Source organism: Garra rufa, chromosome 22, assembly GCF_049309525.1.
Source record: "Garra rufa chromosome 22, GarRuf1.0, whole genome shotgun sequence".
Lineage (NCBI taxonomy): Eukaryota > Metazoa > Chordata > Actinopteri > Cypriniformes > Cyprinidae > Garra > Garra rufa.
This window is the reverse complement of record NC_133382.1, coordinates 9,274,648-9,300,481: the sequence shown is the minus strand read 5'-3', so window position 1 is coordinate 9,300,481 and position 25,834 is coordinate 9,274,648. Positions and strand designations below refer to the sequence as shown.

Genomic DNA, 25,834 nt, shown 5'->3' with positions numbered 1-25,834 from the left:
ATGGAGAGTATTCATGGCTGCAGTACCCAGCTGTTTGTTCCTGATTCCTGTCTTATCTAGAGGCTGTACACTCTGTATTTACATTGTGTGTTGCCCGCCTGCTGTCATCTTTTGATTCAGTACCATGTGTTGTTGAGTGAGAAGGCCGTAGCTAATGTTTAACCTACATGTAACTCGCTTCAGGGGATTTTCCCTCCAACAAACAGAAGTTTGACAGCATTCAATAATCGAAAAGGGTTGAGTGAGATTTCAAACTACTGTACACGCAAGCCACAAAACAGGAAACTACAATCATGTTCAATAACAGCCCTCAGCATTTGTCACTGAGAGGACACTATTTATCTAATGGCTTGACATTATTATGTAAAAGCACATTTGTGACCCTGCACCACAAAACCATAAGGGTCATTTTTTTGAAACTGAGATTTATACATCATCTGAAAGCTGACAATATTTGGCCAAGATTTGGCACAACTATTTGAAAATATATCTGAGGGTGCAAAAAAATCGAAATATTGATAAAATCACCTTTAAAGTTGTCCAAATGAAGTTCTTAGCAATGCACATTACTAATCAAAAAGTAAGTTTTGATATATTTAGGGTAGGAAATTTACAAAATATCTTCATGGAACATGATCTTTACTTAATACCCTAATGATTTTTGGCATAAAAGAAAAATTGATTGACTCACACTGTAAAAAAAAACAATTTGTTCGGTCAACTTAAAATAATTTGTTACCTGGCTGCCTTAAAATTTTAGGTTCAGTCAACTTTAAATGTTAAGTTGTACTAAGTGACCAAATTTTTGTTAAGTCAACTCAAATATCTAAGTTGTCACTTACTTCAGTTGACTAAACTTCAAATTTTAAGGCAGTTGGGCAACAAATTATTTTGAGTTGACTCATTTTTTTTTAACAGTGCATACTGTTGCATACATATAACATTTAGATCGGTTATGTATACAAAACTTATGACTGGTTTTGTGGTCCAGGATCACATTTTATCTTTTGAAAGTAAGTTATGTCTCGGTGAAACGTAGAATCATGTGGTAGAAATGGTTGGTTTGGATGTGAAATTTTGCCATTTTGTGACTATTTTTGGTTTAACCTTTAAAAGGTTCATACCATATTTTTATAGGCATTCATCATATTTTTCAACTAATATCTATGATTATATTTAGTTTATTAGTATCATCCAGTTTGGGATATTTATTTATTTATTATCACCCATTTTAAATTTAGTATTTTTTTTCTTTACATTTTACCTTTTATTTTTTGTTTTAGTTTTCTATTGAGAATTTTGTATTTTTTAGTGTTTTCATTATTTATTTATTTTTAAGTAAAGCAGTATAAATGTACGCATTTATTGACTGCATTTGGTTACTGGCCATAAGATAATTATCATCCTGTGACTATTGGCCAGAACTTTTCCATCATTTTTATGTATTTATTTACAAAATATTATTAATGCTTTATGAAATAAATGAGCTGTTTTTGTGTCTATGCCTTTAAGAAATGCTCTTTTCGAATATGAAATGAGATACAACTCCTTGCGTTTACTCATGTCGGGGGAGTCATGGGATTCTGGCACAGGACCTGGAATTTTAGAAGGAATAACAAATGTGGCACCATAAACATAAATGTATGATCAGAAAGGCTGAATATTCAGGCACAAGTGTTGGGGAAGTTATGATTAGTCGTCATACAGAGAATTGCTTGAGATATAGGCATACTTCATGACAACTTGTTTAATGTTTAGGGTATCCTATCTGTGTTCTTTTTTTACACATGCCAAAAATCACGTCCTTAATTTTAATTAGTGTGTCTGAGAGTACAGCACAATGCAGGTCCAGACATGAGAGTCTATCTCATTCAACCACTGCATTTCTGATTTGTTGCCTTCAATTTCCTCTGTTCTTCCTCTTTCATTCCAAATTCTCACCATAGTCCTAAAGTCAGGTAAGAGGGCATGATGCTTCCGACCCTTTCCATTCCTTATCCCGAGTCATTCTAAAACCATGGAACGTTGTCGTGTACTGTGCTTTGTACATTGTTTTTCATTTGATGACGAATACACATTCTTGCTGTCTGTGGACTATGGTTTCATTTCGATTTTAGGTTTGGTGTGTGAACCTGATTTGTCGAGTTTTTCTTTTTCTTTTCAGATTTGATTGCCGTAAACTTTTCCGTTTTTGTCCTCTTGAGTCTAGTTACTGTACCAAATACTTTTTCAATGTAGCTTCCAGGGATGCATGAAGAGCCTCATCAGCTGAATCAAATTTCATTCATTTAAATCGGCAAACTCGCAGACCGCAGAACATGCTCACACGAAACAGATTCTCCTTTGGCAGCCAGGCAGTGCCAGATTTTTACTGTGAACTGAGAACCCGCGTCATATTGATTCCTGATTGGGCACTGCCTTTGGAAATAGCATGCGCATGTTAGCTCAGTCTGCATTAATGCACCTGGCCTTACTGCAAATAGAAATGAAAGCTAGAGTCAAGATACAATAAACAATTTCCAGATCTGTTTTAACTCTAGTACAGTTTTATTTAGTTTTATAGAGTTGTCCATTTGCCAGCTCCGCTCCATTACATACTGTTACTCTCAACAGCTTTAGAGAATGTCCCATATGAATGGTTGTTTCCATGAATCCTGAGTAATATATTATTTTTTTGCCAAGTGAGAACAATTTAATCCAGGGAATGAACTTCTCAAGATGTATTAAAAAATTTGGAAATGAAAGAAGTAACTATTACAAGTCTTCTGGCAATAAAATGTTGTCTTCTGGCAATAACATTTTTGGTTGATTTTTTGTAAAACTCAATTTTAAATTATTCAAACACACAGATACATCTTAGATGTACTTTAAAAAAGTGCAAAAGTTTGTCCGATAATGTGTTACTACAGTTGAAGTCAAAACTTTGCATTCACCTTGCAGATATTTTACCAAAATAAGAGGGATCATACAAAATGCATGTTATTTTTTTATTTAGTACTGACCTGAATAAGATATTTCACATAAAAGATGTTTACATATAGTCCACAAGAGAAGTAATAGTAGTTGACTTTATAATAATTACCCTGTTCAAAAGTTTACATACACTTGATTCTTAATAATGTGTTGTTACCTGAATTATCCACAGCAGGGTTTTTTTGTTGTTGTTTGTTTTTGTCAAGTGATAGTTGTTCATAAGTTCCTAGTTTGTCCTGAACAGTTACACTGCCCACTGTTCTTCAGAAAAAGCCTTCAGTTCCCACAAATTCTTTGTTTTTTCTGCATTTTTGTGTGTTTGAGTCCTTTCCAACAACTTCAGGTCCCACAAATTCTTTGGTCTTACAACAGACAACTTATTTTGTCTTCTGGGGAACATGTAAGTATCTTTTGTAGCTTCTGAAGGGCAGTACTAAATGAAAAAATATAATATTTAGGCAAAATAAGAAAAATTTACACTTCTCCATTCTGTTCAAAAGTTTTCACCCCCGGCTCTTAATGCATCGTTTTTCCTTCAGGAGCATCAGTGAGTGTTTGAACTTTCTGTGATAGTTGCATATGAGTCCCTCAGTTGTCCTCAGTGTGAAAAGATGGAGCTCAAATTCATACAGCCATTGTTGGATAAGGTTTCAAACACACAAAAATGCTGAAAAGCCAAAGAATCTGTAGGACCTGAAGATTTTTTTCTGAAGAACAGTGGGCAGTTTAACTTTTCAAGACAAACAAGAGACTCATGAACAGCTATCACTAAACTAAAAAAAACACAGCAGTGGATCATTCAAGTAACAACACAGAGTTATGAAACAAGCGTATGAAAACTTTAGAACCGGGTCTTATTCAGGTCAGTTCTAAATAAAAAATACCATGGATTTTGATTGATCCCTCTTACTTTAATATAATTAACATTTTGCAGATTCTGCAAGGTGTGTGTAAACTTTTGACTTCAACTGTATGTGGCTACTGTTACCAAAGTAGGATTAGTCTAAAACATTTGAAAGTAAGGTGTAACAAAAGACCAATTGCATAGTTTTTAAAAGCAGTCTGGCACACATTTGTGTCTCACTCGTTCAGTCTTTACAAATATTCACCAGCGTATCATTTAAGATGCTGCACATCTGTTAATTCATCACTAGACATCTATTCTCCTGTCTTCTCTCAGTGTCTAACCCATCACACCACTACAAATGTCTCTATTGTGGATTTGATCCTTGTTTTGGCTATTGTGCATCAATTTCCCTGGAAGTTGCATGCAATAATGAGTGTTTTTGTTTTGTGTGTGTCTGTGTGTGTGTTTTGTGTGTACTTCACTGTCACTCCCCCGCACTGTATGGTATCAATGTAAATGCCAACAGCCTGCGCTCCTTCAGTTCGGATAGGTCCAATACACTCAACCGGAGCTCCTTCACCCGTGATAGCATGATGATCGAAGAGATCCTGGCACCAAGCAAGGAGACGGTATGCCCTCTTTCTCCTTAAGTTTTCAGATTCTGTGTTGCCTTTTTGCTGTCTTTTGAATCTTATAGCATGTAGAAGTTTATAATTTAAACAATTAAAAGCACCAAGACCATAATTCAGCTCAGCTGTCCTGACTTTAAACTCATTTCAAACAAAGAAGTGCCATAGCATTTTTGGGAATTCGGTAACTGTTCAATGTCATTTTATATAGCGAATACCATGGTAAGTATGCAAATAAATTATTGAATGGTGTGCCAAAAATTATTTTATTACAACACCATAATTGTATTCACACAATGTTTCCAGCCAAAATATCTAAAAATTCTTAAATCAAGAAGGATTTTCTAGACAAGTAAAAATTATTTTCTTGTATTCAGAGAAAACAATTCAAAATTAAGTGATTTTTTGCTTAGAACGAGCAAAATAATCTGCCAATGGGATAAGCAAAAAAAATCTTATTTCAAACAGAAAGCAAGATTATTTTTCTTACCCCATTGGCAGATTATTTAGCTTGTTTCAAGCAAAAACGCACTTAGTTTTGACTTGTTTTTTAAAACAAGACAATTTTTACTCGTCTAGAAAATCCTTCTTGATGTAAGATTTTTTGATAATTTGGCTGGAAACAAGACAAAAAATCTAAGAAAGAAAATATTTTTTTTTGTGTAAAATATACAACTAGGATGAAAAATTCAGCTTTGTACAGTAAATAAGAATCTTGAAGATCTAATCAGTACATTTGGAATGATTCAGAATCTGTCTCTTCTCTTTAAACGCTTCAGGGGGTCTGTAGAGAAATGCCCACCCTTGTTGAATCTCATTATAAGGTATAAAATGCATTGAGGAACTCTGCATTGTTTCTTACCCATAACCCAATGCAGGCAAACATGAGCTTTGCTCCACAAGATGCATTTGCTATTCTTTTACGTTCTGCTTTTCAGGCCAGGTTCTTCCTGGGTTCTCATACATTTCTGTATCTTTAATTTGTATAGTTTAGCTTTTCACATTATTTTGGCTGTTTTGGTCTTGCATCAAGGGTTTTCTTTTTATTATCTTCCACTTAGAAATAATTCTCCAGCATGTTGTTTTGTTGATTGCGATTGTCATCATCAACCACAAGACAAGGTGACAATTGTGTGGTTGAGCTGTTAATTGCAGAGAGCAGAGTCTTAGTCTCTTATGAGAGGACTGTGAAAGCACAGGCAGTTCACCGTGGTTCACCACAGAACCGCAGTGAATGGAAATATGAGTAGTATGTTCACTTCTGAACAAGCTTGTTTTGTGTTTCAGCACCTGGCTTTAGCAAAAGATTACAACGCAGACTCAATGAGACGCTATAGCTGGACACCAGACACTTTGGACAACGTGAACCTGGTCTCCAGCCCCGTTCATTCAGGGTAAGACCAACATCTCCATTTTTATTTGTAAACTTAGGGTTAGTGATTTGAACAAACCATTAAATATAAGTAATAAGTCCCTGAGTTGGTTGGTTTTCATACTTCACCTTGGTGTAAAAAGAACTTGTAAAAAGAAGCATCTGACCATAGTGACCATAGTTAGCACCTGGTCAGTTTAGCACTCCAGTCAAGTCAAGTTACATCATGTTTATTTATATAGCTATTTATACAATAGATTGCATTAAGGCAAACAGTTTCAAAGTATTGTACATGAAAAACAGTCTTAATGTTGGTTTAAATTAGAATCAGTTTCTACTATAAAGCAGCTCTCCAGTGTGTTCATGTTTTTCCTCACATCTGATCTCGACGGACTAAACAGAATTATGTAATTCCCACAGACCAAAACTAGTTTGAAGGTGTTTACCACCCCGAGCATTTGTGGAACTCTTCTGGAAAGTTTGCCGTGGCAAGCTGTTTTGAGTTTGTAAACTCAATTTTGTGATGTTCAAAAATACATCACACCAGTTTGTTCTTCTTTTTACTTTAAAATGAATCCCGGGTATTAGGACTTGTATGGTTTAACATAACGTAAATTATGTCTCTTACTCAAATATGTAGTAGAAAACCCATGAAAAAATTCATATAGTTTTATACATATTTTGGACTATGGGGGGGGAGGGGGTCATTATTTTGATGACGTGAAATAATTGCACTTGGTGAGCTACCAGCACTGCCTGTTACTATTTTTACAGCAACAACAACTCAAAAAATAAAATACTGATACAATGCCACATGGTGCGGCTTGTGCTTGTAACTTTCAGTCGAAAGGGCAACATGAGGAAGCAATGTAAGTCTTCACTGCCTTCCTAGCAATAAGAAGAGGAGAAAAGAATGGGAAGATGCCTGTGGATGAATAAAATATCCTAAAGACCAGCGTCTTTGTTCTCTCCACTTTAGCCCTGATGGATTTGAGGCTTTAGTGAACCACAGCTACTGAAAGAGCTTACAGGTGGCAGAGACAAGAAACACTAGATGCCATCCTGGCAGGATGTAAACATCCTGACCCACCACAGCCACTGAAGGACTTTTTCAGTGCGGATTTCATGTAACATCTGAAGTGTTTTGACTTCTTGTGGGGAAAATACATGGTATGGCAATTGGTTTAAGCCTACGCTTACATCCATTGCCACCTGTATGCTCTTTCAGTAGCTGTGGTCCTTGTATCAATATTTTATTTTACATACTGTATTTCAGTAAGAGACATTATTTATGTTATATTAAGCCATACACATCCTAATACTCGGGGTTCCTATTAAGTGTATCAGGGTCATTAAAATTCAGTGCAAATTATCTCATTTGTGAAACTGAAGTGTGCTTTTCCAAGAACCATAATATTACAGAGAATTGGAGGTAGGGTTGGGTATTGTTTGAATTTTAGTGATTCAGATTCAGTTTCAGTTCCAATAAGGTATAAAAAAATTAAGTCAAACATTTAGATACCAAACATAAGTATTCTGTGTCCTCTGTGGCCTTCTGTGGCACATACAGCAGCAGGAATATTAGGCTGCTGTCACTTTAAGACCTAACGCACAAATCTAATATACTGCGTTTTCTTTCTCAACTGTTTCCATTTACTTAAGACAAAACTGACTGCATTTATAAGGATATTTTGATATAATTTTGTGGGCATTTGTCTGTTCAAGCGCAAGAACATGCAAAAGAGATTCAGTATTCACACACTGTATGAGAGACGGCTTTTTAGATATTTGCCCAGCTTTTACTTAAATAGTTTAAAATTACATTGAAATGAACACACTTGAATAGATGAAAATGGGCCTTGTTTTAACAAATCCACAGTTCTCTGAGGCCTTGTTTACACTAGTGCATTTTTGTTGAAAACAAACGATCCTCATCTACACTAGCTTTTTCACTGCATTTCAGAAACGATCTCCATCTACACTACACAACCGAAAACGCATGTCTCATGACCATTCAGGCTACATACATCATCAAGGATGTCTTATTTAAGAGAAGTAACCCTAATAAAATTGACTGTTATTCCTTGGGGTGTAAAAATACTGTAATTTCTTTTTTTTTACTTTGCAATTTAATGGTTACTTTTCTTACAGTTTTTTTCAGTCGCTAACAAGCGTTTGTCCAAACAGTTGTCACATTTTCAAAACTCTAAACACAATTAGCACAGCATCGGTCTTTTGTGGCCATACCATTCACACATTTCATGTCGTTTTCACCCAATATGCAGTCAGTGAACACATTTCCACAATGCTTACATTTTCTTAACAGACAAGCTATACCTCCCAACAAAATTATGGACTGTTTTTGTAGTATTTCCGAATGTTAACACACAACATCCCACAATAGCAAATACAATATTCCAAACCTTAGATACAGTATAAAAACCTCTGCTTCTGCAATGATATCAGTTCAAAAACAATATCAATATCAAAAATATATCTCAGCTGATAATAAACAAACAATTAAATAATTTACACACAGCTGATTTATGTTTATGTCTGGCTTAGACTCAGAGGCAGTGGTTATTTTTTTCTATTACATTTACACTTATACAGTAAAATGAGGACTTTGAGGAGTGATGTTTTGGAAACAGGGATGGGGTCAATTCAGGAATGAACTCAACAATTCCAATTCAAAGAAGGAAATTTAATTGGAATGGAATTGGAATTGGAATTCAACAACAATTACAGGAAACAGAGTTGGAATTGAATAGGAATTATAGGAAGTGGAATTAAATTCAGAGAAATTCCAATGAATTCCATTTATTGCTGTTTCTGAGCATCTATGTGTGATTGCACTTAGAGACATACATTTGAACTTTATTTATGATGCTTTACAAATACCAAGTAATGTATGAAATAGAGAATAGAGTTGATCAAATGCAATTAAATAAAATGAATGACAGTGGTGATAAGTTTCTCTATGCACTATACATTCAATATATGATTACCACATAATATATGTCTCAACTCACAAAAAATTAGTCATGTTCATTCATGTATTTCATTCACTTTTTATTGCATCAAATTATAGTAATTTCCTGAAATTTGGCATGTGAAATGATCATACTTAACCAACTAAACATACAGTACTTAGTATTTCTTTTATATGTTTGTTGTTTATGTGATTTACAATATTTAATGTGTTATAAACTAGCAACTCAAATGGAATTTTTTGGAATTTTATTTCAATTCTGTTTCCTGACATTCCAATTCCAAATCCAATTCCATTCCAGGAAGTGAATTGGAATTTACCATTCATTCTCAATTCAATTAATTTCAAGATCGCAGAGATTAGATACAGTAATTATGTACCCCCCCCCCCCCCTTTTTTTTTATATGGGCTTTTTGCTGTTGTTTTTTTTTTTTTTTTTTTTTGAAAACAAACTTATTTGCTTTTTACTGGAATGCTTTTGAATGTGAACATTACTGTACATGTGGAAAGACAGTTCCAAACCAAGAAATTTAGTGTCAAAATTGTGGATTGCATATTTTGCATGCAAATACCTGTAAAACTGAAACATAAAAAGTCTATGCAGTTTTTGTAATGTCAACAATAGTCAGTATTTTGAAACCTGGTGTACTTTGACTGACTGCATGTACCTTGTGAAGTGAAAACAAGTGTTATTCTTTGACAGAATAATTTCATTTTGAGTGAGATTTCCAGTGTTTTGGTAAAGTTAGTGTGATCAGAGAAAGATGTGTTCTGTTTTGAAATGAAGAGTTAGTATATATTTAACAAAATGTATTTTTGAGAAGAAAATTATCCATTTGGCCAATTGTATTTTGTAGGTGCGAGTCTGTGTTAAGAGTTTAGAAAAAGTATCTGAAGTATGGGTAAGCGCTTGTTAGCGATTGAAAAAAACTGTAAATGAGCCTCCAAAATGAGACGCAACAAATGAGCATGATGTTATTGTTTACACGGTTTACATCATTTTCAAAAGTCTTTGTTTTGGTCCGTTGGCGCAGAAACACAACCCCAGAGTTTTCAAACTAAAATGGGGTCTGCAGCATTTTCGAAAGTCTCAAAAATGCCGGAATAGTGTGAACGACAGGCGTACCCAAAGCAAAAGTTATGCATTTTAAAACGATAATGGACTAGTGTAAACGTAGCCTGAAATTTGAAACTGGCTCTAAAATGGAATTTTGGAACTTGGTTCTCTTTCTTTCTTTTCCAGATACATTCCTTCTCTTCAATGTGTTATATAATCGAGACACAAATAAACAAATGTTTTTGTGTTAGTGCTACTGCTAACATTAGATTTCTTATGATTTTGTTTTTCCATATTCCATATTTCCACTTGTTTCTTTGCAGCATTTCTCCCTCACCCCTTCAGTTCGACAACAGGTGACGGTTAATCATGTGATCACAGTTTTTCCTCCCTGTGTTTGTGTTGTTGCTGTTCTCAACTCAACTTCTAGGGAAATGCAGCCCAGGCCGATATATCAGTATAGATCACTATTTGATAACGTCTTCATAAGCCAAACAAACCATAACACATACTGTACACATGTATATCATTGTCACTTATTGTTTTTTAATTCATTTTATTATAATGTACTATACACTACAATGTTAAAATTGGGAAAAAAATTGTCACATTCAGTGTTATTTTTTATTATTTCAATAGCAGTAAAGAATGTTTTAGCAATACAAATAAAAATTGCTGAAGATAAATCTTAATAACACAAAATATACAGCACAACACCTTAACACCTTTACTGTAAACTAATTGTAACCGTCCCTGTTAATACAATGCCTAAATATCTGACCAACATTCTTTACCTCACTAACTTTTCACCAGGTGCATGGAATGATCCCAGATCACTTCTCATTCTCTGATTTTCTATCTGAAATGTGTTTGTGGGTGTGTTTTTATCACAGCATGGGACAACTCATCTCTGAGAGCCTGTAAGATGTTGAATCTCTCTTTATCTTCTCTTATCGGATCGTTTTCCTCCCGCAGATTTTTAGTGAGCTTCATGGTGGACGCCCGCGGCGGTTCCATGCGAGGAAGTCGCCACAATGGCATGCGCATCATCATCCCGCCCCGCAAGTGCACCGCGCCAACACGTATCACATGCCGTCTGGTCAAGAGACACAAGCTGGCATCCCTGCCACCCATGGTGGAGGGAGAGGGACTGGCGAGCCGGCTGGTGGAGGTTGGCCCAGCGGGGGCTCAGTTTCTGGGGTAGGTTTCACCTTCATGCCCGTTTCACTTCAGCCTTTTCTTATCATTTCCATGGAAACCATCTGTGTTTGGTAGTGTGTGTCGGTGAAGTGTTTCAGCAGTGATATATAGAGAAGCTTTGCCCACCATTGTTATCATGCCAAAGCCCTGATATGTGACACTGACTCAGCGATGTACAGTAAAGCACCTTGACTTTACCCCTTCCTTTACTGTATTTTCTACAATGGAATCCTGCAGGTCGTCAAAGCTCCCTAGTAAATATCTCAAGGACTGCTGAAAGAGCTCCACCATTATAGTAAAAAGTGTTTTGAAATGACACATATTGGCTCTGTTCCAGAACTTGGTGAGCTACCTCTAGGACAAAAAAAGGCCAATATTATAAAATACAACACTAAAAAGTGTATAAATCATGTTTTTTCCCAAAGAAACATTGTCCAAAAGCAACACCAGCATGTAAAGTACTGTTTACCCTCTCTCACCTCCCCTGAGCCCATTGAGTTTTAACAAACTCCCTAAAGCGTGCAGTGGGTTTGTTGGGGGGTGATTGAGAATAAATGAGTGAAGTGAGGTGAGAGGAGGTAATGCCTCCATTGCGATATGATTGGATATGACTGGTTATGTTCAGCTGGGATTGGTTCATGTGATAAATCCTGCCTCTTGTTCACGAATCAGTCTAAATGATCAATATAATAGCATTAATGGGAGAACTAATTTTAAAAAAGTAACAACCTAATTAACCGTAATAAGAACCTAATAGTACATCATGCTTTACGCTGTTGATAAATTCACAGTACATTAAATATGGGGGTAAAATTGTTGTTTTATTCCAAATAAATAGATCATGATCCACAAATAAATGTAAAAAGATGAACAAAATGTAACATATTCACAAATAAATATAATGTGATCCACATGAATTAAATAAAATGAGATTCACAAATATATTTTTTATGTCACAAACACAACTTTGCCTAGCATTCATTTGTATAAAAATATATATTTGTGATTATGTTTTTTATTTGCAAATCTCATTTTATGTATTTTTTATTTTATTTTATATATTTTGTGTGTGAATTTATATCATGTTTGTGAAACTCTTAATTGTAGATCTCATTCTAGTTATTTGTCAATATGTTACATTTTTGTTAAACTTTTACATTTATTTGTCTTTCATAATCTATTTATTTGGAATAATGCAACAATTTTACCCCGATATTAAAAGTATAGTTTAAAATAAAATGTCACTTGTTCCAGACCTGTATGAGTTTCTTTCTTCTGCTGAACACAAAATAAAGATGTTTTGGCAAATGTTAGTAACAAAACAGCTGATGGTAGCCATTGCCTTCCATAATATTCCACAGTCAATGGCTACCGTCATCTGTCTGGCGAAGAAAGAAATACAGGATAGTTTGTTTTGGGTCTTTAACTTTATCTTTAAGACAATTGTTTTAAACAGATTTTTCGAAAATGGTTTTTAATATGCAAATGATTCATTATCTAATTGAATAATAATTAATTTGCAGAAATTTCTAGAACAGAAATCTGAACATTTGATTCAAAATTGTTGTTTAATTTTGTTGACATATTAAAGAATTTTACAGACAGGATTTTTATCACTCTGTATATCTGAAAAACACTGTTTTTTTTAATAATTAAAGTGTTATATAAATCAGACAAAATATATTATGATTTGAACCCTTCTGTAAAAACTATAAAAATATAGATAGGGATAAAACTTTAAAGTTTGCTGTATGTCAGTACTGCTGAAATGGAGATTTCTGGCTCAATGCATTAGAAGAAAAAAAGTTGTAATTAAATTTAAAAAACACAAATAGATGTCCAAAAATACACACTTAAATGTGTATTTTGGAAGTTTTTCTTTGCATTAGTCTGACAGAAGACATGATTTGGAAGCAAAATCACAAAACTGACCATTGCATTAAAAAAAACAACAACGGTTTTGCCTTTAATGTCCTGCCTTAAGGACTAAAATGCATTCTAAATAGGAAATAATTGTAATCAGTGTGCTTATGCTACCTTTTTAGATGACTACTTTTTGGCCAAAATGTATGTCCTTCTTTATGAAGAATGCAACACCAGAGACAAACCTAGAGAAAATTCCTTCAATAATTTCTATGTATACTGAAGTATCACGCTGTTAGATTTAAAGCAGTGAAATCAATTCTTAGTCAGGTCTCCTGTGTGCTATTTGTTTATCAGTTCTTGCCTATATAAGTGCCCCAAATAACTCACTCATGTCATTTTGGATGCATAGTAGATGCAAGAAAGCTCACTAGGTTTTGGAACAAGCCGCTGTACTTGGAACAGGGTGAGCAATAGCTCATTGAAACATTACACCGCTAGGGCTAGTCTCCCATCCTGCAGGAATGACAAGTTGTTCCTCCTTTTTGTTCCTCTAAATGCTGCATGGATGTAATTCAGTAAACTCCATCTACCTCGAAAACTCCCCCTTCTTAGCGAGGGCGAGAGCTACATTAGCCGAATCCTGCAGCTCGGGCCACGAGGAACAAAATTTTCTGGGTAGGAGTGTGTGCTCAGTGAAGTCACAGCACTTCATGTTGATTTCAACTACAACTTTTATTGACGCCATAGCTGATGTTTCCTTTATTTCCTCCTTTACGTTCATCTACACCTTTTCCTTTAAGCTTTCAGTGAATGTACACATCGCTGAAAGTGACTCATACTGGCTGTTTGGGCTGGTTATGCAGTGCTTGGTGAGCATGAGTGTCTGCAGTCATGGCTGCTGCCTTAGCCCTGTGTTTTTATGCTAAGAGAGAGTTTCATTTAACCTTTTAGTTGTAGGGAAGGTATCAGTGTTTATTTAAAAGGTAGGGTCGGTCACAGAATATTCTTGAGTAGTTTATTTGGATTAGGCTGTTTAGTGTCTAATGTGCCCTGTTTAACTCTCAGTTCTAGTGGGTCTGAGTCTGGGGCCTTCAGGCAGGAAATTTCCCATGGTACCTCCCATGTTTGTCTGATGTTACTGTTTTCATCCATTGTGTAACATTAGCTATTTGATTTAATGGGATAGTTCACCCAAAAATGAACTATTACTCACCCTCTTGACATTCCAAATCCATAAGACCTTCGTTTATCTTCGGAACTCAAATTAAGATATTTTTGATGAAATCTTTTTCTCTCTCTTTCTGATGATTGACCCACTGATTACGGACTATTTTAACAATTTGTGAGTTCCATTGCTGTCTATGCAGGGTCAGAAAGCTTTTGGGTTTCTTGGAACGAAGGTCTCACAGGTTTGGAATGACATTAGAGTGATTAACTAATGACAGAATTTTCATTTTTGGGTATATTATCCTTTAATTGCTACATATTAGAATAGGACCTATAATATACTGACCAGAAGAGGTTGCTTGTAATAGTTTTATTAACAAATTATTAGTAATAGTTATGTTATTAGATATGCCCCAGACTGCAAGAAATACCCAACTCGAAAAGGTCAGAACTCTTAATTAAATAAAGAATATAGCAAGACTTTCCTAAAAGGAGAAGAACCTGTCAATGGGAAAAACGCAACAAATAATATTAATTGATCTTTTTTTTATCTCCTTGTTTTGAGCATTTGCATCTTGAATGAGAAAAACAACGTAAAGACTAACCTTAAATTGAGAAACACATTCTTAAAATAAGAATTTTTAATTGCCCTGATGGAATTTGTACTTATAATCTAAGACCAATTACCTTAAATGTACTCATTTGACCTGAAGTGCATTCAAGGTACATTCTGTCAATATATGTTTCCTGGGAACTAAACCCTTGACCTCAGCATTATTAGCACCATGTTCTACCAATTAAACTACAAGAAACCTTGCACTGACTCATTTTATAAGCATTTCTGACTAGTTTTATGATTCATTCATACTTAGTGCTTGTTTTAAAAATTCGTAAATAGTTTTTACCCCACTGGCAGTTGCTTTGCTTAACTTTAGGAGTGTTTTTCTATATTTAGCAGTTTTGTTTATTTCAAAAAGGCGTTTTTTTTGCCAAATTTACAAATTTTCTTTATCAAGCTTAGTCTCGTTCTTAAAACAAGATCATCTATTTAAGTTACCTCACCATAACTGTCGCAGTGTAGGTTGAAATTAGGGCTGCCCTTGACTAAAGATTTTTCTGGTAGACTAGTAGTCATTCATTTTAAGCATTAGTCGACTATTAGTTGCATGTTTATTTATATATCGTAGAAATCATAATAATGAGCCTTTAATTGCCTACATAGCCTAATAAGTGCATGCAAAAAAGCTTGCCACAGCGCAATAATGAGTCAATGAGTCAGTAATGAGTAGACATTTTACTCTCTATAGATATATATTTTTTCATGTCTGTAAGGCAAGTATACATGGAGACACCAGAAATCTCATTCTGTTTGCTTTAATTATTTTACAAAAGTGCAACATTTTGTTGTTATTGTGAGTGCACGTAAATAAATGTAGAGTCTTTACAGCTTCGAAAGATGTATTACTTTTATCTGTATGACCAAAAATGACGGAGTATTTTAAGAGCAAGTAACCGCACCGGCGCCTCCATCTGTCATGCAGTATAAGTACGCTACTAACCCGCATGGACACTTTAATAGCGCACATTTTTCCAAGGTTAACATTAGATTTAGCACCCATTTAAAGATCCTGCTACTTACATGTTTTACGTGATAAGCCATATTTGAGGTCGATGAATGATAGGTGAGCATTTGGATGTCCTGCCTGATGTACTATATTACCGCATTTTTTTCTGTGACTAAGCAACTAATAAAATTTTGGTCAACCAAGCCTCTTCTCATTGACTAATGGTTAGTCGACTATTAGGGGGCAGCCCTAGTTGAAATGTCACTCAAAACAAGATTTAACAAATATGTATTTTCTAAGATATACTTCAGTTATTTCGTTTTATATTTGACTGAAAATGAAGACTGATTAAGAATAGGATCTTGTGCAGTGCAATCTTTATTTTGCATCTTTCTTGGTGTTTGGAAGATTTAATTTCAAAGCATGAAGCAGTGACGCTTGGTAAAAAAAAAAGTAAATGTTATGCTAAACTAAAACATTGATAAAATCATTTCTGTCCCCTTGGGTTCAGAATAGAAACCAATGGTGTTTAACTGTATCAGATGCATTTGCCAAGTGCCCCTCTTTTGCACTAATGTTTCATGAATGTTCGTCATCACCATTTAATGAAGTCATCATCAGCATTTGTGTGTCTCGTTGTCTCGCATTGATTAGTCTAAGAGGTTCCACTGATAAAGGCCTGCGATGTGTTTTCACAGCCCTGTGATTGTGGAGATCCCTCATTTCGGCTCCATGAGGGGGAAAGAGCGAGAGCTCATTATGCTCAGGAGCGAAAACGGTGAGACCTGGAAAGAGCATCATTATGACTGCAAATCTGAAGACCTCAATGAGCTCCTCAATGGCATGGATGAAGGTAAAATGACGACTATTAAATCTGCACTGTTACTAACCTTTCCAGTACATGATGCCTTTAGTAAGTGTTGATTAGTGCTCGACAGGAGTTTTTCAGTGATGATGGCAATCTAGAATGCAGGGTAACCAATGTCTGATATAATGCCTGTATATTTACAAACAATACAATTTAGAGACTGTATTTGATATACACAAATGTGTTGAAATTAAATGACCACTTGGGTTACACAGTCATTACAACCACATAGCAACATATTTATAACATATTTATCCAACCACCACTGACATTTCCTTCAGGAAACTTAAAAACCTAGTTGTTTGCTCCCATAAAATACTTCTAACATAAATCTTGTGTACTCTACAGAGCTTGAGAGCACACCAGAGCTGGAGAAGAAGCGTATCTGCCGGATCATCACCAAGGACTTCCCACAATACTTTGCGGTGGTATCACGGATCAAGCAGGAGAGTAATCAGATGGGTCCAGATGGAGGGGTACTGTCCAGCTTGACAGTACCTATGGTCCAGGCCTCCTTCCCTGAGGGTGCACTCACTAAGAAGATCAGAGTTGGACTGCAGGTAGATAATGGTTTAAATAATTTAAAATTGTCATTTTCTGTGTATTAATTTTCATGAGATATTTCACTTGAGATGTTCTTGCTTTCTCTTAACAGGCCCAGCCTGTACCAGATGAAGCTGTAAAGAAGTTCATAGGAAATCGTGCCACCTTCAGCCCGATAGTGACAGTGGAGCCTCGCAGGAGGAAGTTCCATAAGCCCATTACCATGATCATACCCGTGCCTCCGCTCTCTGGAGAAGGTGTGGTGAATGGCTACAAAGGAGACCCAACACCAAGTCTACGCCTGCTCTGCAGTATAACTGGTAGGACTGGCTTGTAGACATTGTTTTAAAGAAACTATAAAGAAAACTATTATACTGTCCACACCAATACAAGATAACTGCAGTATTTTTAAAGGGTACAAGAACAAGGTGTTTATTTGCACTATCACAGGCCTTAAACAGAAATATCTGTAGCCAGTTGAAATTAGAAGCAACCGATGCATTTTAGTTATAGTCCAAACAAAGATACTAAATACATGTAGACAGAGCTGGGTAGATTACTTACAAATTGTAATCCATTACTGATTCCAAATGGCATGACAAAAATTGTAGTCAGTAACGTAATCCATGACATTACGCATGTAATCAGATTACTTTTAGATTACATTTGATCTAACTCGTTTATCACATTTATTTAAACAGGATAATCTTGTACCATAAAGATGTAAAAATGCGAAGAGTGAGAAAATATATTCCTTTCACTGGGGTTCGTAAAGGAACTGGAGAGGGTTTGTGAGTTTAATAAAAGGCTAACAAGTAATTAAATCATAAAGTCAAATTTAAAATAAATAATTTTAAATTAACAACCAAAATGATACAATTACAAAAAAGGAGTTTTGAAAGATGTATTTTATGTATACCTGCAAGCCATATGAACTGTGAACATGCAAATGTGATACTTAATTATTAAAACATTTATTTTAAAATCTCTTATGATTTCACTTTTTTTTAACTTAAGTTAGTGTGTAATGTTGATCTACAAAGTTACAATGCTCAAAGTTCAATGGAAAGGGAGATATTGCTGATATTTTACAGAATTACTGATTGACCACCCCTTTAAAGTACATCTTTTAGGTGAAAGAGGTTTAGATGACAAAAAGTTTGAGAATGTCTGCAAGTAAGAAATCATTTTCTGTGCATTTTAATGAGTTTGAAAGACAAAAGCCTTTCAATGATACATAATAACACATGGTTAAATAACTTACTGAGTGGTAATTTAAATAAAAATGAATGTTCATCAGTAGTTGATGCAATGTTGAAACACTTCTTAAACCTGAAATGATTTTTGTAAATCAAGTGGTGAAATGCTGTGTTGTCACCTGACTAATGACTTTCTGAGTGTATATAAGCGGTAGAGTAATTTAAAAAGTAACATTTAAAAGATAAAATCAATAAAAGAGAGAACCAATAAATAATTAATAATTTATTGCTATTGTGTGAATATGTAATCATGTAATCAATAAAAAAGTCACTGTAGTCTGATTCAAGTATTTTAAAATGTAACTTACTCTAATCATTGGAATCTGATTACGTAATTCAGACTACATGTAATCAGTAACTACCCAGCTCTGCATGTGAAATAAGCAGTTGTTTTTTGGTTTAAATTATATTTGTACATTTTATATAACTAAAACAAATAGTCAGAATTCAGTTGTGTAAAATTATGGTACATAAATCATACCTGCACAAAACAAAAGCAGCAGATTGATGGCCGGTCGACCGGTACATTTCTATTTGTCTTCTTGAGGAGGTGAACTGTAGACAGGCAAAAGCACTTACATTTTTTTTCAGAAAATGTACAAATCATTTTAATAAAGCGTCTTGTGACAGGTGGCACATCGCCGGCTCAGTGGGAGGACATCACTGGCACTACACCTCTCACTTTTATGAATGACTGTGTGTCCTTCACCACAAACGTGTCTGCCAGGTACAAGAACAACTTATAAACTTTTCTTTTAAAACTCTCTTGCCTGCTTTAATCAATTTTCAGTATCTCAGAACTAATTCACTTTCAAGATAAACTTTTCCTGATAATTTACTCACCCCTTTGTCATCCAAGATGTTCATGTTTTTCTTCCTTCAGTCGAAAAGAAATTAAGGCTTTTAAGGAGAACAGGATTGTTCTCCATATAGTGGACTTCAGTGGTGGCCAACTAGTTGAAGGCTTCAATGCAGCTTCAAAGGTCTCTATACAATCCAAGCCGAGGAATAAGGGTCTTATCTAGCAAAACTATTGGTCATTTTCTAAAAAAAAAAAGAAAATTTATATACTTTTTAACCACAAATGCTCATCTTGACGTAGGCAGAAATACTGACCCAGTGTTTACAAAGCGAACGTGCAAAAAACGTTTACAAAAAAAGGTGTAACAACGAAGTCACGTGATGAAAATGAGATGGAGTTTTTTGCTCTACCCTACCTTTTTGAACCAGAGTACACAGACAAAGAACTAACCACACTTGACTTTTTCCAACGTGATTACGCAATGCGTGAAGATGCGCATGTGCATCACAGAGCTAGTGCAAGACGAGCATTTGTGGTTAAAAAGTATATAAACTTTTTTAGAAAATGACTTGCTAGACAAAACCCTTATTCCTTGGCTGGGATCGCGTGCAGCCCTTTGAAGCTGCATTGAAACTGAAATTTGGACCCTCAACCTGTTGGCTCCCACTGAAGTCCACTATATGGAGAAAAATCCTGGAATGTTTTCCTTAAAAACATTTATTTTCGACCGAATAAAGACAGGCATGAACATCTTGGTTGATATGGAGGTGAGCTAATTTAATTTAATACAATTTTTATTCTGGAAGTGAACTAATCCTTTAAGATTTATTACCAAAATCTCACATTTTCAGCTTTGTGATGGTTAAATTTGTGTCCAGGTTTTGGCTTGCAGACTGCCATCAGATCCCAGAGACTGTAGGTTTGGCCACGCAGCTCTATAGGGAGCTCATCTGTGTGCCCTACATGGCCAAGTTTGTAGTGTTTGCTAAAATGAATGACCCTGTGGAGTCCAGCCTGCGGTGCTTCTGTATGACAGACGATAAAGTGGACAAAACCCTGGAACAGCAGGAGAATTTTGAGGAAGTGGCCAGAAGCAAAGACATTGAGGTGCATTATGTATAGGTTTTTCTTTGTATGTGTTGCTTTTATCATTAGATTCTGATGTTCTGTATAACATTCCATGCTAATGATTTATTGTATGGGATATTATTAGGATTTTTGCACGTTAACATTTTTACAAAATGTGTTTTGCATAACACGGCTGGCTGTATTAAAGGTGCTGGAAGGGAAGCCCATCTACGTGGACTGCTATGGCAATTTGGCCCCTCTGACCAAAGCCGGACAGCAGCTGGTTTTTAACTTCTATGCTTTCAAAGAAAACAGACTCCCGTTCTGTGTAAAGGTAGATCATTTTTTCTTCCAACGATTTCCACATTTTCGCGATAGTTAAACAACCTTGTACTTATTTAAATCAGATGGGCTCTGTCTCGGCCAGCAAATTCTGAAAAAAAAAGTGAGGCTTAAAGACTAATTCGTTAGCAGTAAAAATTATTTGTCATCCGCAGGTCAGAGACAGCAGCCAAGAGCCGTGTGGCCGCCTGTCCTTCCTCAGAGAGCCTAAAACTTCCAAGGGTCTGGCTCAGACTGCTATCTGTAATTTAAACATCACACTGCCAGGACTCAAGAAGGTAAGGCTGAACTATGATCATCTGCGTCATATCATGCCATCTTCATACTCAGGAAAGATAGAGCAGTGTACCTAGTATTAAAGGTCGAACTTGGCTCAAACTGCCTGAGTGTGTCTTTTATCTGTTTCAAGCTTCTTTCAAGTTGTTGTTGTTGTGGCTGACCCAAATCACACTTTTGATTTGGATCTTGCTTTGGCTGAAGGTGCACAGGCTTGTGCTTATTTCAACAGCTTCTGTGGTTGCGGCTTTTCTTTTTATGTTTTACCCCTTTATGTTCCTTCACTGTGGCTTCGCAGTAACTTTACTTGTGCTCTCAATCACCTTTTTCACATCCTGATGTTTCTTTCCCCCTGCTCTTCATTACGTTATCCCCTCTGTTTCTGCAATGCATCTTGGGAACCAAAAGGATGTGGATTCAGATCCTGAGGAAGAGGTAATAGTGCTGTCCCCTCATTTCCATGTGGTGTGCTAGTTGCTTTAGCTCTGGGTTATTTGTTCGTTTAAGACGGCTTTAACTTGGGTACACGTACAGTACATATACTGCATGCTGCTGCAACTCTTTGCAAGCTGATTTTTTTTTTTTTTTTTTTTTACTCATCCATGCACCAAGTACTGTTTGCCTAGGCTGTCAAGACTTAGGTGGATCACATATCAAGCATATCAAATTTAATTTATAGAAGAAAACAACACTGGTCATTGGCGCCTTTGATCTCACAGACCCAGATGGTCATAATTATTCTTTTTGTTTCATGGCCTTTAGTATAAATTAAAGGAAATCAATGTAGCATTGATTTCCTTTGATGTGAATAGAGACTATATAGGCCAACCCAATTTAAAGAGTACAGTAATATAAAGAAAATGATAAAAACCTTCCAAATCAGTATTAATGCTTTTCAAAAGGAAAGAACAATTTAAGTTAGCTGAACTTTAAGCAGGGTTGATATTGGCAGAACTGATAGGATTCTTCTTGTTGTTGTTACAGACTGAAAAGCCAGAACGACGTCATACCTTTGCATCTCTAGCCTTACGTAAGCGCTACAGCTATCTGACTGAGCCTGGAACGAGTGAGTGTGATGTTTTCACTAATATATCACATTGAAAACCAAATTCTAAAGCTAACATGTGACTTATTGTGACCATCTATGATATATTAACTGGCATAAACATTGTTTTATCTGCACATTCTTACCATACATGAACAGAGTCCACATGCTTGTTTTCTGTAAACTTTAGTTTGCATGTAAATTTTGGTATTTCAGTTGGTGTGCCGTGCCTGCCCTCTGCTTATGAGATATTGTTTACCCTATTTGTTCATTTTTACCCACATTAGCAAAAATAATATTTTGTAACATCCATAACATTTTACTTTGAGTGACTTATTAATGCAAACATTATGCACTATGGCTTCAAAGTAAAAAATCATTTCCTTTTTTAATTCCTGTTTACAACCAGTCTTGCTCCTTTTGGCTTTGTGATTGTGCAGAATTATTTAATGCATTTTTGACGGAAATGCATGAAGACTCACAGTTAGATTCTCGGGTGCTTTCACAGTTTGCACTGATTTGCCTGTCACTAAGGTTACTCAGATCTGCATGATGTGCGCGATATTACGAACTTTAAATATTAGTAATTTAGCCTGCATTCGTCATATGTTATGCTGTAGCATAGGAACAAGGATGCTTTTTGTTTTGGAGTCTTCTGTTACACGAATTGGGGAAGGATCTGTTTTTTTTTTCCCCTAAAACAAACAGATAAAAGGCACTGTAGCAAATGAAGGTAGTCAGTCAAAGGAAAATTTAGCACATCAAAAGTCAAAAGTGAAATTGTTTTACTCTGGTCCTGTGCATTTGTCTTGCCATTTTACGTTTTGTGGTTCATCGTTTTTGTCATACTTTTGCTTTTCTGTGTGCTTTGTTCATTTTTGTTTTGTGAACCCTTTGTGGGCCGTGAATCTCTTTTGGATCATCTTTATTTCGGCACCATTCTCATGTTCAGTTCCATTTCACGTCATGAAACTGCTGTTCTATTCCTTATAAGACAATCACCACTGACCAATTTTTTCCTTCTGGTCTCTCTGTTTTTCCACCATTTTTTGTTGACTTTATGTTGGATTTTCATTTGTCCGTTTAAAGAAACAGTTGAACGAAGTACAACAAGAACACTGCCTGCTGGTTACGCTCACAAACCTGTCTTTTCAACAAGATCTTACCAGGCATGGTCGACTGCTCCTATTACCATCCCTGGGCAAACAAAATGTGGACTGGGTTCCCTCTCCAGTTCACCTTCCAACACGCCATCTGCTTCGCCATTAAAGTCCGTGTGGTCCATTTCCTCTGCATCTCCAATCAAGTCTACCCTAGGAACATCGAATGCTTCCCCTGTAAAATCAGTTAGCGATGTAGCATCACCCATTAGAACATACAGATCTATGTCATCTCCAATAAAGACTGTGGTTCAACAACCCCAAAACCAAGTTCAGATTTCCTCCAGCCTCCTGTCTTCGCCGGGTAAAACCGGCACAGATCCAGTGTCCATTAAGGGGCTTGCTGCTTCATTGTCCTCGAGAGCTAACTTGATTTCATCACCTGGATCTATGCTAGACAGAACTTTCACCACAGTGACGCAAGCTGATTCTATAAAGTCAACCACAAATACATACACGCCTTTATCATTCAAATCCACCCTGGCCCCCACAAGTATAGCAGTGTCTTCACCCATTCGAAATATATCAAGCTTGTCCTCTATTAAAACGACCACAGATGCAGCTAGGGGTACAATTCTGTCATCGCTTTCTTCATCAGCTAAGCCTACAATTTCCAGTAATGAAACAGTCCTGTTAAACGGATCCATTTCACCGATAAAATACCCCTCGTCCGCCTCTGCATCTTCCCGTCTGTTTACAGGAGGGGCTTACAGCTTACAAGAACGGATACAGGCCACAACACAAGCTGCAACGGCCAGTGTTGGTGCAGCCTTCAGTGAGGCTGAAAGAACACTTACTGCTGGCTCAACGTCAAGCTATAGTGTGCTAAAATCTGTATCTTCACCTTTAAGATCAAACTTATCAAGTTCTGTTTACGATACCCTTCGATCACCAGCCACCACCACCGCATCAATGTCATCCATTTCCATGTCTGTTCCGGTATTCTCCGTGGTCAATGTGCTCCCTGAACCCCAGGGGAAGAAACTCCCAGAAAAAATAACAATCACACCTCAGACACACACCCAAGCACAGTCCTCTACATCACGAATTAAACCTCCAAAGCCCTCACTTTTTATTTCCCCAACAGTCCTCAAAGCTGCTGCCGCACCCACATTGACATCCAGTCAAGAGATTCTTAAGGATGTGGCAGATATGAAGGAAGATCTGATAAGAATGACTGCAATCTTACAAACTGATTCATCCTCATCTGCAGCCAAAAGCTTCCACTCACATGTTTCTAAAGAGTCCAAGATAGAGGATGAAGAGCCTTACAGTTTGGTTGAGAAGGTAAAAGAGGACCTTGTCAAAGTTAGTGAAATTCTCACAAAAGATGTCCTGAGTGAAGCCAAAAGCAAAAGTAAAGACAGGGCCTCAGAGGATGAATGGGAAGAGTTCTCCAAAGATGAAATTGAGGAGGCAAGACAGAGTGCCCTGCGTTCCCTGCCAACATTTGAACCAACCCTTCCTGTTGGGCCACAGTCAGTGCCAGACAGAGATCTCAATTTAGCTAAAGTGGTTGATTACTTAATGAATGATCTTGGTGCCAGTTCCCTTTCAAAAATAGCTGATGTAAAGAGCAGATATGATGAAATAAAGAAGGAAGGGGAGGAAAAACAGAAGCGTACTATGAAACCAGAGCACAAGCTCAAAATGCCACCCACAGGTATGCGGACCTCTCCCTCAGAGAAAGACTTGAGTAAATTAGCTGACTCCTATAGTGGCACAGATGCTATCCTGGAATCTCCTGATGACTTTTCCCATGAACAGGATAAGAGTCCCCTCTCAGATAGTGGTTTTGAAACCAGAAGTGAAAAGACCCCATCAGCTCCTCAAAGTGCAGAAAGCACAGGGCCCAAACCCCCCTTCACAGATGTGCCTATTCCCCCTGTCATAACAGAAACCAGAACTGAGGTTGTTCACGTCATCAGGAGCTACGAACATCCTGAGGAGGTCTGTGAGCCACTAATGGATGAGGCAGCAGCTTTGAAGCCTCCGGTTGAGCCTGAGCCAGCAGTTAGCTCGATCAAAGATAAGGTAAAGGCCTTGCAGATGAAAGTCAGCTCTGATGAACTGGCATGCGTCAAAGAAGAAACTCATATCACCACTACAACTCGAATGGTCTACCACAAACCTCAACTGAAAGACTCTGACAGGATTGAAGAAACAATGTCAGTCCGAGACATAATGAAAGCTTTTCAGTCTGGAAGAGACCCTTCCAAAGATTTAGCTGGTTTATTTGAGCACAAAGCTGGCCAAGATGTCATTAAAGGAGATGAACTGTCTCCACGGTTCCTCGAAAAGGACAAAAAACCCAAAGTTGAGAGAATTATTGAGGTGCACATAGAAAAGGGCAACACAACTGACCCGACAGAAGTTATAATCAGAGAGACTAAAAAGCATCCAGAGTTTATATGCAAGAGTGACCGAGGTCTTAAGGAGCTTGTTGACAGGGTTGATGGTGATTATGAGATTTTTCAAGATGAGGAGGAACTTAATGCTGAGGAATCACTGCCGTCTTTCTTAGACACATCTAGAGTCAATACACCTGTTTCTCAAGAGGAAGAATCTCGTCCCAGTTCAGCTCAGCTTATTGCAGATGAGTCATATAAAGCTTTAAAACTTCTAAGCCAGCATTCTATTGAGTATCATGATGATGAGTTATCTGAGTTGAGAGGGGAGTCATACAGGTTTGCTGAGAAAATGTTGCTCTCAGAAAAATTTGACATATCACATTCTGATACTGAGGACTCAGTGGCAGACCATGCACATAGCGTAGCCACTGAGGTACAAGGGGCAGAAGGTG

General features: G+C 36.6%; 1 protein-coding gene across 15 annotated transcripts in view; it reads left to right on the top strand.

Annotated features, from left to right (window-relative positions):
* Positions 1 to 25,834, top strand: part of ank3b (ankyrin 3b) — a 253,156-nt gene that overhangs the window by 212,145 nt on the left and 15,177 nt on the right. For 8 of the 15 annotated variants that reach the window (XM_073827683.1, XM_073827680.1, XM_073827681.1 and 5 more), the window contains 12 exons: positions 4,347 to 4,449; positions 5,737 to 5,843; positions 10,846 to 11,070; positions 16,367 to 16,521; positions 16,885 to 17,096; positions 17,192 to 17,399; positions 18,969 to 19,065; positions 20,019 to 20,247; positions 20,417 to 20,542; positions 20,706 to 20,828; positions 21,235 to 21,261; positions 21,811 to 21,892. In XM_073827683.1, coding sequence (XP_073683784.1) covers positions 4,347 to 4,449; positions 5,737 to 5,843; positions 10,846 to 11,070; positions 16,367 to 16,521; positions 16,885 to 17,096; positions 17,192 to 17,399; positions 18,969 to 19,065; positions 20,019 to 20,247; positions 20,417 to 20,542; positions 20,706 to 20,828; positions 21,235 to 21,261; positions 21,811 to 21,892 — 1,694 coding nt within the window. The remainder of the gene's footprint in view (positions 1 to 4,346; positions 4,450 to 5,736; positions 5,844 to 10,845; positions 11,071 to 16,366; positions 16,522 to 16,884; positions 17,097 to 17,191; positions 17,400 to 18,968; positions 19,066 to 20,018; positions 20,248 to 20,416; positions 20,543 to 20,705; positions 20,829 to 21,234; positions 21,262 to 21,810; positions 21,893 to 25,834) is intronic. The other 7 variants (XM_073827684.1, XM_073827682.1, XM_073827674.1 and 4 more) reach the window with 3 other exon arrangements.